The sequence below is a fragment of the Hydra vulgaris genome, chromosome 12, assembly GCF_038396675.1.
Source record: "Hydra vulgaris chromosome 12, alternate assembly HydraT2T_AEP".
Lineage (NCBI taxonomy): Eukaryota > Metazoa > Cnidaria > Hydrozoa > Anthoathecata > Hydridae > Hydra > Hydra vulgaris.
Genome location: NC_088931.1, coordinates 49,370,973 through 49,388,642, shown reverse-complemented (window position 1 = coordinate 49,388,642; position 17,670 = coordinate 49,370,973). Strand labels below are relative to the sequence as shown.

Genomic DNA, 17,670 nt, shown 5'->3' with positions numbered 1-17,670 from the left:
AATATCCTTAACTGTTCCACAATGTTTTAAATTGCTCCAGAATGTTCTAAAGTACATTCAACAAACATTCTGGAATTTTCCAAAATGTCCTAAAGTTCTAAACACATAATTTATACAAGTTTTAAATAATTTTCAGCAAGACTACACGTATTAATAGCAGCAGTAACAAGATTTAATAAATGAAGACTTATAATTTTAATTGCAGGCTGACTTTATTTTATAAATAAGAGGAATCGAACATGCTCCCAATGTTGTCTAACAAAAGTTCATCGATTTATGACACAAGAAATTTTTTTTCTTTAAAGTGAAAAAGTCATAACCGTAATATATATATATATATATATATATATATATATATATATATATATGGACAAAACATTTGCAACCAACATCGAACAATGCTAAAAAGTATTCTTAATTTTATATGTCTTCAAAACAAAACGAACTATACTACCACAGCAAACAGTTCAGGAGTCTGGAGTCATAGCATGCTATGACATAAGCAATCAGCTGACAGGTGACAGCACACAGGCAGAATTTCGTTGACAAGTGCCATTTTTCAGCGGACAAAACAAGTGCAAATTTTTTTTTTTTTTTTTTTTTCTTAAGTCTGGTCCGTGTCAACGTCACGAAAGTTTTTTAATAATTAAAGAAAGTATCCAGAAGTTTCCAAAAGCATGCAGAAGCTTCCAGAAGTTTCCAGAAGAAGCATCTGGAAGCATCCAGTACCATCCAGAGTCTAGAAACATTCAGAGGCATCCAGACGCATCCAGAATTTTCCAGAAGCATTAAAAAGAAGCATCTGAAATCTTCCAGAACAGGTTCACACAGGTTCATTTTACTATATAAGAGACATGCAAATCGACATGTAATTCAGTCAGTATATGGAAGTCAATCAGTCAGTATTATCAAGACAGTTTATCGAAGTGAGTTTTATCAAAGTGTTATATCGAAGAGCATCAATACAAGAAGTGAAATACAGCAAGTGTTTCATTACATCAATACAGTCCACATCCAACTAATACGTTGTGTTCCACACAGCATTATTGTATCATCACAAGGTAAATAGAACACGGCAAGCCTTGAGAAGCATGATTATTTATTTTTATTATTTTTATGACTTTAAGTGCGAAATTGGCTCCCGACAATCTTAGATTGGAACTAAGAAAGAAAATTATTGGCGATTACGTAAGTGGAATGTCACAAAAAGTTATTGTGATAAATATCGCGTGAAAAAATGGACCGTATCAAGACTATGTTCCAAATATCATTCTACAGGGAAGTTGGCAGCAGATAACAAAGGTGGAAGACCGCGTTCCACAACTTCTACAGATGATTCTATGATTGTCAGATCCATCAAGAAAGATCCCTGGATATCATCAGTCGAGATACAAAAGCAATTAGACAGCCTGTATCGGACCGAACAATCAGGGGGTGTTTTTCTGCTAACGGTCTAGGTCCAATACATCGAAACGATGGAATAATGGACCGTTTCATGTATAAAAAATCCTGAAATATGTTATGTTACCTCATGCTGAATGGAATATGCCAATAAAATGGGTTTTTCAGCAAGAAAACGATCCGAAACACACTGCAAAAGTAGTTAAACATTGGTTTCAAGACAACCACCTATCGGTGATGGATTGGCCGCCTCAATCTCCCGATCTCAACTCTATCTAGGGTTGAGACGATCTGCGTTGCGAGATAGTCTCAACCCTCGACGGATCTCAACCCTATCGAGGGTTGAGACGATCTCCTGTGCGAGATCGTCAAACGCAGAACTGTTTGAACAAATCCAAAAGGCCTGGGCAGCAATTCCACAAACTTTCATTGATCACCTGATTTAATCTATGCCTCAAAGATATGCAAGGCTTCGATCGACAACAAAGGAATTGCCACGAAATATTCATAGCGAAATACAGCTTGGTCAACATTTTGTCGAGTTGCACTTGTTTTGTCCAAAAGGAAATCAATTTTTTTTTAATACTTTTGATTAATTTATTAATTTTCGTGTACTAATAATAAACTTTTTGATGAATAAAACTTGAAGAACTTTGTCTCTAAACAGCTACAAAGTTATTTCTCTAAATTGAAAAAAAGCAGCACTTTTATATAAAGAAACTGAATTAGCATTATTTGGTTGCACTCGTTTTTTCCGATACTGTATATATATATATATATTTATATATATATATATATATATATATATATATATATATATATATATATATATATATATATATATATATATATATATATATATTATGGTTGTTACGACTATTGAATATTAGTCGACGAGGTCGGTTAATATATTTTCTAAAATTGACCAAAATGAATTAATTTTTAAAATCAACCAAGTCGACTAAAAGTCTGTTTAGTCGAAGTATGGAAATAATTAAATGCATAATCAAAAGTTTAAATAAGTATAATTAATGCTAACAGGCTTTTGGTTAGGTAAAACTTTAAGATAATAAAGTAAAAAGTCGGTGAGGGTTTGTTCATAATTTTGCTCTAAAACAAAAAATGTTTGCGTGACATAAATTGTGGAAGACCCCTAATAGTTTTAATAGTACACACTATTGTTACTAAATGAACAAAAAAAATTTATAGAATGAAAAATTTAATCGAATGAAAAAATATAAATAATTTTTACTTAATTTTAACTAAATTTGTTTTTCACTTAGTAGGAGTCGATTAAATCAAATGTTCATTTTTCAAAGTCTACTAATTTCAAAATTTAATTTTGATCTTTTAGTCAATTTAGCGAAATAGGTGTTGAATTTCATTGAAAAATCTGAGAAAGATTTTTTTTTGGTATATAAGGAGCCTATTGGCAAAACTTACTAAGACCGAGTGAAATGATTTAGAAAAATTGATAAAAAACTGAACTACTTGTAGTTGTGCATTAATAAAAATCGATATTTACTTTGTCTTTATTAAAAAACTTTCAGTTATTGTAACATTTAAATAGATATTAGATATCTATATACAGAATGTGACAAAAACTCATTATTTTGCAGATCTTTAGATATGATTTTTAAATGATATGGTTGGTTTTTTTAATTTTAAAAATCTGACTATAAAGTTAATTGATGTATATAAAATGTGGGAAAAACTCAAAATTATGCATTCTTAATTATGATCTTTAAATGATAAGGTTAGGTTTTTTTTTAATTATAAAAGTCTGACTTTAAAATTGATTTGTTTGCTTCACGGTTTAAGTCAAACTATTATAGTTTGCATAATAATAAGTTGCCTTTTTTTTTTTTAATGTAATTGCTTATTACATAATAATAATAGTTTACTTCCAGCTTTTACCTTTTCATGAGCAAACTTGATTGAACCTTTATTATATTCTTTATCTTATACACTATAAATCTTATAAATTATTTTTTGTATTTTGCAGAGACCAAGCCTAAGCATGCCGAGAATAAACTAGGAAATTGCGTGGGAGATATCGTGAAAAGAGCGCCTGACAGTGAGTCGTGAAAGGTGTGAGTGACCGTGTAAAACTTAACTACAACAAATGTTATTTTTAGATCTGTAATTTGAAATATATTTTATTCTTATGTATACTTTTAATTTTGTGTTTTGTTTGTTTTACTCAATAACGCACACTGGTTGCCCTTTCTTTAATGTTTTCTGAATGTTTTAATTTTGTCAACAAAACTCTACAAATTCTGTGATTGGTAAAATATGCTCATTGCATGTCTTTTGAACGTTTAAAAGACGTTCAGAACGTCATTTGAACGTTCAAAAGGCGTTTTTTCTAAACCAATTTTGTATAACTGCCTTTAAAGAGAGAATCATATTTAAGTCTTTTTACGACGTCCATTAAATGTCCTGAAAAGACGTCTTTGAGCTTCTAATCTAGAGAGTGTTTAGAACGCGTCTATGACGTTCCGTCTGAACTAGGGATAGCAAAAATCCCGGAATATTTCAATCCCATGATTTCGGAATTGAAAACGTTGTCCCCGGGAAAGCCCGGTATATCCCGGGATTGAATAGAAAAAAACGCAATTGTAAAAAAGAAAGCATAAAAAGAACTAACGTTTAAATACTTATTAAATACTTAAAAGTGATTATTTTAATTATGACATAAATAAGGTACTTCATTCATTAATAAACCTAAGTAATTTAAATGATAAAACAATACATTAAAATGATAACACAGTAAAATAAAAATACTAACTAAAAATAATATGAACATGCGTTAATATACATGAGTTATATTTGTTTTTAAAAGTACTACTCTAAAAAATCAAAGAGTCAATCATTTTGTTGCTTAATCATATTTGATATTTAAACATAAAAACTGAGAATAATTTTTCGGTATTCATACTTGTTGGCCGTATAGATAATATATAACCATACATTTTTTAAGGTGATCTTATCATAAGCTACTGCTTTCAAATAAAAGTATTTCTTTTTAAATGTTATAAGATATGTTTTACCTTAATATTTTGTGTTCGTACTGCTGCCGATCTTTTTTCCATCACTTATTTTTATTCTACTAAAGTCAGCTGCTGGTATTATATTTTTATTTTGGTACTTGTATTTGGTAAAAAAACTTTTGAAAATTTTTATACTTGACCACGAAGATATACTAAGCTCCTTAACGGTGTTCTCCACTCTTAAATTCGGTGTCTAAAAGCATTATACAATTGTTTTCCGATATCAGATTTTTGTTCATTTCTTTTTGTCAGCATAAACTATAATCCATTGTCAGAAGAAATTAAAGTTGCGTCTTGTCAACAAAGTGCTACCACAGTTATTTTAAAGATATTTGTTATGCTATGAGCGTATTTTAGCAATCACATAGTTTGCAGGGTTTTTGATGCAAAAATTTAACATTTAGAAAACATTACAGAAACGGCAACCAGTGTGTCAAAATGTAAAAGTATACACAAGATTAAAACATATTTCAAATATTTGTAGATTATCAAATAACAAATATATTAAAGATTCAATCAAGTTAGCTTATACAAATACGAAGGCTAACTGAATTATTACTATTATGTTTTAAGAAATTATATTGTAACAAAAAAAGACAAAAACTATTATGCGTAATATAATAGTTTGATCTTAACCATGAAACCAATAACTCAATTTTAAAGCCAGATTTTGTAAATTAACTAGTAAATCAAAAAAAAATTCTTTTTTCAAATCCATGCTTTATGCAAGCAGAATTCTATTGGGCCTAGAAATGCTTTTTTTGTTATCTTTTGTAGAAGGAAAAATTACTGTTACGTTTTTAAATTTTTTTTTTTATTAATTCAGTGTTCTTATGGGGAAATACAAATAAAATTTTTGTTAACTTAACTTTTTTTGGTCAAATTTTTCCATTTCCTTGTATTGTCATCGAAAATGATTAAGTGTGCAAAATTTGAGCAAAATTGGTTGAGAAAAAAGCTTTCAAAAATTGATTTCAAATTTTGTGGCACACAAACATATATATATAGAAAGTAACCTTATATAAAGCATGGAAAAAGTAGCGCGTTTTAAATTTTTGTTTTTTAATTTAATAACTTAAGACTTGAAAAACAATAGGTTTTGAATCGCTGCGCTTTAATGTCTTCGAAACTGCAAATAATTTGCAAATCAATGATTTTTGTGACGTAATACGCAATTCATATCTAATAAATAAAATGTATGGGGAAATACAAATTAAATTTTTGTTAACTTAATTAACTTTTTTTGGTCAAATTTTTCCATTTCCTTGTATTGTCATCGAAAATGATTAAGTGTGCAAAATTTGAGCAAAATTGATTGAGAAAAAAGCTTTCAAAAATTGATTTCAAATTTTGTGGCACACAAACATATATATATAGAAAGTAACCTTATATAAAGCATGGAAAAATACCTAACCTTATCAATTAAATATCATAATCAACATTATCATTTAAAGATCATATTTAAAGATATGCAAAATTTTGAGCATTTCCCACATTTTATAAACATGAATTATTTTTCTATTCAGATATCTAAAATTAAAAAAATCCAAAGAGTCAATCAAACACAAGGCTATCAAAAAAGGAAGAAAACACCGATTTCTGTTGATGTGCAACTATTAGTGGTTCAGGTTTTCATGAATTTTTCAAAATAAATTTAGTTAGTCTTAAAAGATTTGCAAATGGGCTTCTGATATACTAAAAAAAATTTTCCACTTATTAACAAAAAACCATTATTTTTTTTAACAAATAAAATTGCAAGAAACGTTTTTCTTCAGTTGGGTTAAAAAAAACTTATTTAATTTTATATAAAAATATTATAAGGTAACAAAATATAAATTATAATTTCTTTTTTAATACAAAATAGGCAATAGCAAAATATTGTTCAATAAAAAGTTATTAAGTTGCTTAACAAAAGGTTAACGACTAATAGAATGGTAACTTTTATGTAGAAAGTGATATTTAATAATGGTTCAGCTGTTCGTCCATATCTGTCTTTTTTCCTTTCAATGAACAAACTTTCCTTAATCTTAAGCTCAAATTATTGGAGCCAGAATCCAATATTGAAAAGCAGTCATTATTATAATTATTAAAACAATTATTGTTAGTTAAAATGTTAATAAAATGTTAATAAAAATGTTAATAAAATCTGAAAAAAAATCCAAAAATGTTAATAAAATCTGATACATCTTGTCTTTTTTTTTATATGCTGCAGTCCTGAATGATTAATTAAAGCATGGTAAGTTTTGTCACAAAATACCCTTATACAGGTAGAAACTGATTGCCTCTCAATTGGCTTTGGAAATATTGAAGTTTCAGTTAAGTTGGATAGTTGAACTAAATTTGAATATTTAAGTTCATAAAGTTTTTAAAGACAATCCCATTGTGCTGCTTTACATACTTTTTTTATCATAAAAGATAAGTTGAGCAGTTTTTTCAGTAAGCCAGTTATTTCTAATGTTTTTAAGCAAATGGACATAATCAAAGATTAAGAAAATACCATCATTAGTCAACCAAGGTTTATCTGGAACCGATCTTTCAAAGATTTAAAAAAATGCCTGATTAATTCTGTTTCCATTGTTATAGCTTTAAATTGACCCGAAGACTCCTTTATTGATTGGATAGTAATATTAATTTGTTCAAAGAGAAATTGAGAGCTTAATTTACTTATAGGTATTATTTTGGAAATGAATGATGGTCCACCAAATAAGCAATTTACCATTAAACCCAATATAGTTTTTGCAAGAGAAGTTAAATCGTCGATTGCTTTTCCGAATAATGTACCACCATGGTATAACAACATTTTTTTAACATAAACCTCATCATGCAATAAATAACAAAGATTCTGTTTTTCTTCAACAGATTGAAAAATATTAGTCTAAAAATGTTTCTCATTTAATTTAGAAACTTTTGAAGTTATTCTTGTCAAAGTTCTTACAGAAGGCAATTGGTAATCTGTTCACAATTGGTTATACAAAGTTCTGGATGTAGCAAAATACCGAAAAGATCTAATAATAACCTCCTCAGAATAAATCATACTACCAACGCACTGTGTACCAATAAAAGCTAAATATTCCTGAGTTACAATTTCTTTTCAACATGGAATAAAATTTTTCGAATAACGCAAAACTTCTTCTAATATAAGACCATGTGTTAATTTTTGAAATTCTGTTTTTAGAAATTGCAGGAACTTTATTTTCGGCACCATAATGATAAGTTCAAAAATGCAAATCCTCACTAATCTTGATTAAAAAATATGGAACTCCATTTTAATAAACTTGTGATTATAAACGAATAGTGTTATTAGTCATAAAGCATTCTAATGAAGCACCTAAATCTCTTTTATTATTTAAAAGAATTTTTTTCATTTCGCCAAGAAGTAGTCTATCTTTTTCTAAAAAACTAGATTTATCTTGAGCGAAATTTCCAAAACACGAAGAAGCACGAGTAGTTGCACGTAATCGAGGAAGATGGGTAGAAGTTTGACAAGATGGTATGCCAGGCAAACTAGAAGATGGAAATTTATATTTTCCTCTAACTATTTATTTTAATAAACCGATTTTTTTTAGTTTTTGCTGTTTATAAAATAGGCCCCCAGTCAGATATGCCATTTGCGCTTTGGGAAGGCCTGCAGTATAGATCGCCGTGTGCTGAATGTAAAAATAGTTACAGTTAAAAAGAATTAAAGCAATATTTTAGTATAATGTGCAAAACAGAGGTGTTTATGTGTGATATTTTGAATTTTGAATTTTCAAAAACGTTTTATTTAGTATTCAAATTTTACATGTTCTTACGACAAAAGAAATTAATGGCTTATTTAATAAATTTGTGATAATGCCACTCTAATGTTCTTGCTCTGACAGAATCATTTTGTATTAATGAAGAAGAGAAAGTTGAATAAAATAATGGCCATTCAAAATTTACACAAAATATCAGTTACGTAGAAGAAGACAAAAATTTGGAAAGCAACAATGAAATTGAAGAATTTCTTTATGATTATTTGTCTCAAAGTGGCAATGACACTGTGTTTTTCTCAGAAGAAATTGAAATAAACGATGTTTCTTTTAATCATAAACCGGCGAAATGGTAGTAAAGCACTGCTGTTCACGTTAATAAGTAAACGAGCAGTTAGCTATTCTGATAGCAGAAGCCTTATGCTATCTGCAGAAACAGCTTTTTGTTTACCAGTGTCAAGACCAAAATAACACTATTGACCACCACACTTGCTTTGGACAGTAACTGATTTTGGAGTCTAAAGCAAAGTTCTTTTATCTTTCAGTGACGATAAGAAAGAAGGAAACAAAGTACCAAAATTAGATAACGTTGATACGTTCTCGATGGCTGAAGGCAGTATGTTATTAATTATTTTTTAGTGAATTTTTGTTTAGTTTTATTAGGTTTGTAAAATTATTTAACAAAAGTTGTTTTGTGAAATTTTTTAAATTATAGAGTTTTAAAAGGGAGTGTTATATTTTCTTACTGATATAAGAAATCTCAAAACACAGTGACAAAACCTGATTATAATCGTGAATTTATAAGCCAAATAAGTTTTATTTTGTCAGTAGCTAAATTTGTTGAAGTGGCAAGATATTAGATGACGAAAAAAGCACAATTATCAGGAGTGAGTTTTAATAAGTATTTTATTAAATATTTATATCATTTAGTTTCAGAGCTTTTTTTAATTTTATGTCTACAGCTTTATGTCAAAACTTATAAAAACTTATAAGTGTATATATTAAAACAATGGCTTCTTTTTTGGCAGTATGATTTCAATGGTTTAAGGGCAATAAATGTTTAATGTCTATAGTTTCATTTTCATTAATATGATTATTATACATTATGAGTGAGGTTAGGCAATTTTTACAACCAGATGATATTCCTAGTGTTAACTTGTTATTCAGATCAGGACTGATTATTTTTTTCTTGTTATACTAACAGAAGTTTACCAGACTATATGGTGTTATGAAAGGCATACCTTTCCAAGATATATAAAACTTTTTTATTTTTATTTACAGCTTCTTCTATTGAATACGATGAAGCGACTGAAACTTTTTGTCTGACTTCTTAAAATACGCTCCATTTTGAAAAGGTGGCAGAAAAGAAAAGAAATTAGATTGATTGTTATAAATATTTACATATATTTCAATAAAGAAATATTTTCTTGTCGTCTAATAATATTTTGTTTTCAGTGTTAACTCAACATTACCATAAAAAAATTTCTGTTATAAAAAAACGTAGGATTGAGTTGATATTTTAAGTGAAATAAGAAAAGCTTAACTGATATAATATTTTTATTTTTAATAAAAAACAAAAATACAAATGATGTGGTATTGAAAATTGGTATTAGTATTAATATTTATTAAATAAAGATGTATAAAAAATAAGTTACAAGTTATTATTTGGTCTTTAAAATTGTTTGAATGATAATTTAATAATTATTGAGATGTTTTCTTTTTCAATTTTTGTTGCTTTTATATTATCAATCAAACTAAGTTATTGTTGTGTGATATTATATAATAAACTTTATATTAAATTTTGTATTGACAATGAATATTATCTATTTTTGTTCAATATTCCATATTACTCTTATGTAGATAACTTTGTTTTAACAACCTGGGATTCTTTCATTATTTTCCTTTGATGCCTTGAGTTATTTAAATATAATATATTCAGAACTATGCAGAATAATCGAATAATAAATATATTAATAAAAATGATATTAAAATATAATGAACTTATAAAATAAAGAAAATCTTATCTTTGCTAATAATATCTACTAATATTATTGTTTAGTAAGTATCATGGTTATAAAATGTCAAGATTTAGCTAGTTTAACTAAGCCTGTTAGTACACTTATATTATGGTTTCTTCATTTTTTTATTAGTTCATATAATATTTTCAAAATCAAATATGTGGAAAGGAGCTGCTTGGAATGAAGATTTACAAGGAGAAGAAGGTGTAATTCCATTTAATTGGATTTGCAATAAAACTGTTTATTGGCCACCAGGTACCAAAGCATTGACTGCACTAAAATGCTGAGAAGAATTGGCTAAAGTTTCCACAAAATAAAACTAAATTCTCTTCAGGTATTACATCTATATATTACAATTATTATTTTTTGAATAATTTTGTTAGGAAGAGTTATTTTGTTGATACAAAATATATAACTATTCATATAACTATTCATATAACTACTTCAATTTCACAGAAAGCAAACAGGGTTGTGAAAAATTTGAATTTACAACTACAAAAGAAAAATGTTATAATGAGAATGTCTATTTATGAAAAAGAAAACATAAACAAAGAGAATTTTCGAAATAGGTATTAGTTTTATGTGCTTAGATTTTATAAATTTCAATTTTTATACCTAAAAATAAAAATGATTTTGTAATTTATGCCATAACTTAGTAATTATATTTTACAGGTTCAGTTATCAAAGATTTAGATGAAGTGTCAATGCACCTGACCTCTAGTTGTTCATTGATCAAATCAATAGGTAAATATATATATATATATATATATATATATATATATATATATATATATATATATATATATATATATATATATATATATTATATATATATATAAACAACTTTAAAATGTATTCTACAAAATAGAGTGCTCAATGTTCTTAAAAGAACAGAACAATTATGTATTAGTAGAAAATCACTCATTTTACACTGTGTTTCATCAATAAAGACTCGTCATTACTGATGAGTCTTTATAGATGAAACTCAGTGAAAAACAAAAAAAAAATTTTGTTAAGTGATTTTCTACTAATATATATATATATATATATATATATATATATATATATATATATATATATATATATATATATATATATATATATATATATATATATATATATATATATATATATATATATATATATATATATATATATATATATATATATATATATTTTCCCCTGGAAGGGCAAAGGATTATTAAAAATTGCTTTAGCAAATGCATGCTATTTAACGTGAAAAATGACGTTATTGACCTCTGTCCATGCCCCATAAGTGTTAAAACATGGACGTTAAACCTAATTTAAAACAACAAAAAAAATCCTCTACATTGGGTGCAAAGTCTCCTCTAAAATCCTATTTTTCTTATGAAAATTTTATGTGGCCACCCCAATAATTACTTTTCAATGTTAGAAAAATTTAATATTTTGACTATTAATTCATTTTGAAAAAAGGTTGTTTCATTTACATTTAATATTTGAAAAAATTTATAAAAATCATCTAACAGCAAGGCCGTCCCAAACGGGGGGTGTAGGGGTGTCCCACTACCCCCAAAGCTGTCATTTAACCATTTAAGTTAATACGTTTAGCAATTTTTGAACTATAGTGGGCTAGATGCAAACATTGAGGACCTTTTTTTTTGTGTGTGTGTGTGTGTGTCTCTAGTTAGCAAAAAATACATACAATTACCCCCCCCCCCCTTCCCTTGAGAGACCACTTCAGGACGGCCTTGTCTAACGGTTAAATTACCTTTTAAAAATTCAGAGTTTTTTCGAAAAAATTTTATCGCCTCCTCGGATATGAAGGGCAAAGGAGGAGAAAAATATACTTAGAAACACTAATTTATATGGCTTTGTAAATGGAATACCTTTATAAGTTGTAACACCTTATTATTCATTATATTTTTTGATTTTTTTAAATATATTTTTTTTATTTACAGCTTCTTCTATTGTATTCAATGGAGCAAAAGAAACCTTGGTTGATAGAATATTGTTTGACTTTCTAAAATACGCTCCATTTCAAAAAGGTGATGGAAAACTTGAGTAGATTTTATTCAATTATATGTAGATTTTATTCAATTATTTGTAGATCTTATTCAATTATATGTAAATATATGTAATATTTAAATATATTTTTCAATAAAACAAATTTTACCTCTTGCTTTAATAATACTATTTTAACTAAACTAAACTGAGAAAGTTCTAAATAGTCAAAGTATAGACTATGAGTAGATTTAAGATTCATAATATACCTTAATAATGTAATCGATATGTACAACAACACTATTGGACATGTATAGTACGTTTTGATGATGATCTCAGCTTTTATCAACGGTTTCTGTGATTACAAAACGGTTTTTAACAGCCGGTTTAACGTTGATAAATCAACGTTAAAAAAAACTGTCACTCTTAACGTTGTTTCAACGTAAATTGAACGTTATTGTAATGTTTTTTTGCGTCGAATCAACGTTGATATAATGTTTGAACCTTACGATAATTTAACGTTGATAAATCAACGATGAAAAAAACTTTAATTCTAAATGTTAAGTCAACGTAAACTCAACGTTAGGTTTCAACGTATATTCAACGTTTTTTCACTGTTGTTTGCTAGCTGGGTGTAGATTTCAAATCATCTGTTGTTAAAAATTTGTATACGCAGGATGTAACTCCTGCTATATAGGCGAAACTTCTCGCCACCTTAAAACACAGATGATTGAACACTACAGGAAAGAAAAAAATTCACACGTATACAAACATCTCTATGCTAACAATAATTGTTTTAATAATTATAATAATGACTGCTTTTCAATATTGGATTCTGCCTTCAATAATTTTAGCTTAAGATTAAGGAAGGTTTGTTCGTTTAAAGGAAAAAAGACAGACATGAACAAACAGCTAAACCATTATTAAATATCACTTTCCACATAAAAGTTACCATTCTATAAGCCTTTAACCTTTTGTAAAACAACTTAATAACTTTTTCAGTTCATTCAAACTGTATCTATAGTTTCATCAAAAGCTATAAATACAGTTTTTGATATAATTATCTCTATCTAAAAATAAGTAGTCTCTGTTTTTTTTATCTTTACTTTTCCATATATACTAAAACTAAATGTAAATCAAATTGATAAAAAAAAAAAGCAATGTACTAATAGTTAAATTAATAACTTACAATTTTACCACTCTTTATTAAACCGTTTGTTTATTTAATTAGGTTTAACTGTTATTTCAATAAAAAATAAAAAAAGACGTGCGCATTTAACAACAATAAAAATAAATATCCACCAAAAGATAATCATAAACTAAACAGTTTTGACCGATACTAATAAAAGGAGATTTTAATTTTAGTTAACATGTTTGTTTGATCTGTGTTTGGTTATGAAATGCACTGTTCTGAATATAATTTAGACGTCTTTTAAACATTCCACACTAACCAAAAATATATTTGGGTACCAAAAAAGTTCAAGGATGTTCAGAACGTAAACTGAACGTACAATGTACGCCTTTTGTACGTGCACTATTTGCTAGGGTCTTATTTAAGTATTTTTACGACGTCTTTAGAACGTCCTGAAAGAACGTCTTCGAGTGCCTAATCTAGATTAAGTTTAGAACGCGTCCAAGACGTTCCGTCTGAACTTTCATTGTTTATTTTTGTACGTGCTTGCTGTAGGCTTCTCTATAAAAAATGGTTGAGTTATGGTTTATCTATACTATGAAAAATTCTTTTTTTATATATATCAATACATAGTGAATACTAAGGGAGGTTGGTTTTGTACTTTTTTATTTTTTTTCTACTTTACTCAAATTTTCGCAATTGATTAGGAAAATTTCAGTTAAACGTCAATTTCACTAAAAATGTGTTTCACAATCGATTTTTTAGATCTGTTGTCTACATTTAGAGTAAGGATGTTGTTGTATCGTTACAAAGAAGCAAAATCATTGAAACTTTTCAGTTACCACTAGTTTTACGCTTAAAAACTTCAAAACTAACGTTGTCAAATAATTCCTAATTTTTTTTTAGAAAAAAAGAAAACTGTGGCATTGCTGATTTTACTTTACAACCATCAAATAAAAACTATTTTTAGTTATATAACAGTTGAATATACAAGTTAGTGTTATATTTTACAGGTTTGCAGAACCCGGTGAAAAAAGGTAGCAAAAGTAGCAGCTGCGTTTGATCCCTAACAGTTTAAAAAGTAAATGAACTTTTATTGAAAAATAGTTTTTTAGATATTAAAAGCTTATCAAAGCTCAATTTTGCTCAATTAAAATCATTACATTTTTCTTTTTTTTTTATTTAAATTAGGTATTATAAAAAGTAAATTTAACACACAACGTTTATTTACAGCGTTACAGCTAAACAGAAGTATATGGTTTTAGGTTAAAAAAGTTTTTTTTTAAATATCCTTAGATCCTTTTAGAGTGCAATTCTTAGCCTCAAATGTTTCCTACGTATAATCCAACACCAGTTTCAAAAATTAGCAACTGAAAAATAAATTTTTAACTAAAATTTGTTTAAGCTTTAGATAAAATAATAGACTTTAAAGTCAATAAAGTTATATTAGTTATAATATTTGTTAATTATTAGCATTTAAACTTTATTATAATACTGTGGGTTATAACATAGGAGTATTGAGCTAAAAAGCAATTAATACCATATACCATAATGTTTTTTTGAACAAAACTTTTTCCTTGAAATTCGACTTTTTTGTTTTCCTACTGCTAACTCATGCCTATTAAGTAAAATATACGCTTTTTTTGAAACTTCAGAAACACGCTTCAGATAGCACGCTTAACAGACTGACTGTGCAATTGAAAGTCCAACCCAAGTTCACAAGGATCTGGTTTATATTAAATTTTATTAAGTAGATCCTGATAAGTTAAAATTTTAGTAGCAGGAGGTTCATAGGTCAGTTTATGATTAGAAACTAGATCTGTTCATGTGTCACATTCAATTTTAAGACTTTCAATATTTGGGATTTTTTTAGTTCTGATGCCACCATACATTCTATCAACTGGGGCTTGTCTCGGCATTTTAAAATCTACCTAACCGCCCTATTTCGTACTTCTTTCATACCATTAACAAGAAGGGATAAATGAAAGTTACCTGGGAGAAGACAATACGTATTTCTTAAGACAACAAGTAGTATAATGTCTTGTATTGTTTGGCTTAAAGTCTTTATATTTTTCATGTTGTGTATAAAGTTATTGGTCCTTCAGTAAAGTTTTTTGATTTCTTAATAGCAAATCAAGTTGAACCATAATCTGTCTGTATGAACTTTACTATCTCTTTAAGTATAGGAGTAGGTTGTTCTGTTCTCGAATACAAGACTAAAATTTGTACTGCTAATGTCAGCCACCTGGCATGATTAACAGGACTAACTTTATAATAGGTGTAAATGGGATTTCCAGCACCTGAATTTAAATAGATTTTTGTTCTTTTTTAAAAATAATTTTTAGTAAGAGTAAACATCCTTAACTAAACTGCAGATGAAATTTGTTATAAACTTTTAATATTATGCTTACCTGAACTTATATCACACACATATTCCAGCAAAAACCTTTTATCAGAACTTAAGTCATTGATCACACTCATTTAAGGAATAACTGTAGTAGTCAAAACAGCTTCGAATTTAGCAATGGGTTTATGATGATGGTTTTGTGCTGCAGCTTTTCCAATATTACCAAAAAATTATTGTGGAGTGTTTTTACCCCCATCTAAATGTCTTATAATATGGCGCAAAGGTATCTCATTGCTATGAAGTGCACATCTAATTTTATGAATTTTTCTGCCAAGATTTCTTTCAAGACTGGCACAAAGGCTAGTTTTATACCCAAGGTTGACATTTGCATTGTCAGAAACAATTCCTAACAAAGAATCAACACTGTTGTATTAGGTAAACATTTCAAAAGCAGATTATGCTAAATTTGCTCCCGTTGCATTTAAAATGTCTTTGTGTACCAGATATCTACCTTTCATTTCTCCTGATTCTACAATAAAACTTAGATGATATGTCTTTTCAGTTAATTTGCTTTTTTTGCCGAGACTACTGGTAAACTACTTCTATAAACCAGGCTACCTTTATCATCTTTACTATCACATCCAATACATGTTAGACTTTGGACTGTAATATCAAGTTCAGCAACAAACTGAAGACAAACTCTTTATCTAGCTCGGTCCATTTTACTCTTATCTAAAACATCAACTTAAGTAATAACAAGTTACCAAGAGCTGCTGCAGCTTCACTCGATATTGCATAGCTAAAAATTTACAATGAAATAAACAACTTTATATAAAAAACATTCATTACCTAACTATGTTATAACCAAGTTCAAATATAAATTGCTAAGACATCCATAAAAACACCAATTTAGTCTTTTCATTATATTTCTCATAGAAAAACTTTTAATAACACTTTTTATTTGGAAAATTTCTGAATAATTAAATATTTTAAGGAGAAAAGATTTGAAAGAAAAATTCAACAAATAAATTAATAAAATAACTGCGTATTATATAATAATAAACAACTAAATAAACTAAAATTTACTAACCGAACACACTCTAAAGCAAAATTATCCAGCTTTCTTAACGTTTGGACACATTGTTACTCTTCTTTTTTCTTTTTTTTTAGGGCTCCAATCTATTGGCCTAAACTGCATGTTTCCTCTTGTGCCAATTCTTGATCTTTAGTCTTTGTCATGTATTGTCGTTCCTCAAGCAAAATCTAAGAAAATTTAATAAAGTATAATAAATTTAAACTAAAAAGAAACAAATAAACAAGTAGATTAACTTTTGTGAAAGAAGTTCAAAAAACCTCTATAATAAAAAATTTATTTTTAACTAACCTTGTACTCTGGCGGACAAAAAAATGTTTAATACTGCAGGCTAGATTTTTGCATTTAATCTTATTATCACGACAGGGAACTTTATCTAAATTACATATACAGGTAAATATATCGAATAGATTTTCCAATACACTACATTCTGCAATTTGACGTTCTTTTTTGCATTTTTTTCCAATAACAAGTTTCATTGTGTTAAAGTGTTTTGACAAATTTTAGATAAATTGACTCTAACCAAATTTTCATAAGGTCTTGTTGGGTCTTATCAATTATTTTAGATTTGTTTTTAAACTCTGATTGTACAAAATAAAAGTATCTATTAATGTCTGTATAAGTTGGTATGTCACTTTCAGGAAAATCACTTTTTCAACCTCCAATGAGTTTACTAGAGGTTTGCATTGTTTTTAGAGCCATTTATTGCAAGTCTTAACAATAGGACTTTTAAATTATAAATAAATCATTCACCTGATTGCTTTTGTTCACAATTTTTCTTTAAAAAACTTTTTCCGCGTACAGTGGGCCAGAATGACCAATTTTGAGACAAAATTAATAACTAACTTAATATTAGTGCTGCATTCACTATTTTTGGTATGAGTACCAATATAAGGTTTGAGTTTCTTATGA

The 17,670-nt window shown here is 27.7% G+C and overlaps 1 protein-coding gene across 7 annotated transcripts in view; it reads right to left on the bottom strand.

Moving 5' to 3' along the window:
- The window catches only part of LOC136088797 (uncharacterized), a 121,014-nt gene that overhangs the window by 90,530 nt on the left and 12,814 nt on the right, over nt 1-17,670 (bottom strand). Inside the window, exon 1 of one of the 7 annotated variants that reach the window (XM_065813564.1) lies at nt 15,730-15,751. The exons of 1 other annotated variant lie outside the window; for it this stretch is intronic. Coding sequence is in view for 5 of the 6 variants with exons in the window: in XM_065813567.1 (XP_065669639.1) it covers nt 12,456-12,497 (42 nt within the window). In the remaining variant the exon portion in view is untranslated. Of the gene's footprint in view, nt 1-12,455; nt 12,653-15,729; nt 15,752-17,670 lie in introns of those variants that run through there. 5 more of the 7 variants (XM_065813567.1, XM_065813561.1, XM_065813562.1 and 2 more) reach the window with 5 other exon arrangements.